At 45.0% G+C, this 800-nt stretch overlaps 1 protein-coding gene across 1 annotated transcript in view; it reads left to right on the forward strand.

Moving 5' to 3' along the window:
• Nucleotides 1-631: 631 nt before the first annotated feature.
• Nucleotides 632-800, forward strand: part of LOC104616940 (protein sidekick-1-like) — a gene marked incomplete at both ends in the record, with an annotated part of 58,419 nt that continues 58,250 nt past the window's right edge. The window contains one exon of the mRNA XM_010282115.1: nt 632-791. Coding sequence (XP_010280417.1) covers nt 632-791 — 160 coding nt within the window. The remainder of the gene's footprint in view (nt 792-800) is intronic.

Here is an 800-nt window from a genome sequence, read left to right on the forward strand (position 1 = left end):
GAGAGTATCTGAAATGTACAGCACGTCTTAATTATTTGTGCTTCCTGAAAAAAAGATTTCTCTAAATCTTTTGTGACCCAATAGGGATTTCTGTTGTAGAAGAGATGGTTTCAAGCAGACAGGGTATTTTTTAAAGACGCGTATCCATATTAACTAACTTAATCTTTCTTGTGCAGGAAGGCTGAAATGCAGCACGGGGATAAATCAGCTTCTTTCAACCAGTAATTGAGGGGAAATGTTATCACTAGTATATTTTTTATATTGACAGGGAATGAGAACATCCAAAGTTTGATATTTTAATACCTTTCTGAATGTATTGTACAAGCATTGCAAGAGAAAATCACTTACTGCTAGCATAAGCTCATCAGACTTGGTATAATTAACATAAATTTCTAACACAAATACCTAAGTTTCTAATAGACCCTAAGCTAATCTCATTTTCATTTTTGTTAATACCTGAGCGGGTCTGAAAGCAGTTCAGTAATGAATACGAAGGGGACCTGCATGCAACGACCTTTGTGGAACATCTAGAAGGACCTAATTTGTATTTTTCCGTCTTTCTGCTGTTCTGGAAAGAGAGGTACCACTCGCTGAGCTGTTAAACCTGCACTGCATCTGTCCTCCGCTGCAGGTTCCGGATGCGGCAGGTGAACGTGGTGGGCCCCAGCCCGCTCAGCCAGCCCTCCCGCGTCATCCAGACGCTGCAGGCTCCACCAGATGTTGCCCCCGGGAGCGTCACCGTGCGCACGGCCAGCGAGACCAGCCTGTGGCTAAGGTGGGGGGGGGGCCGGGCCACGGGG

This window comes from Phaethon lepturus, unplaced genomic scaffold, assembly GCF_000687285.1.
Source record: "Phaethon lepturus isolate BGI_N335 unplaced genomic scaffold, ASM68728v1 scaffold42502, whole genome shotgun sequence".
NCBI lineage: Eukaryota > Metazoa > Chordata > Aves > Phaethontiformes > Phaethontidae > Phaethon > Phaethon lepturus.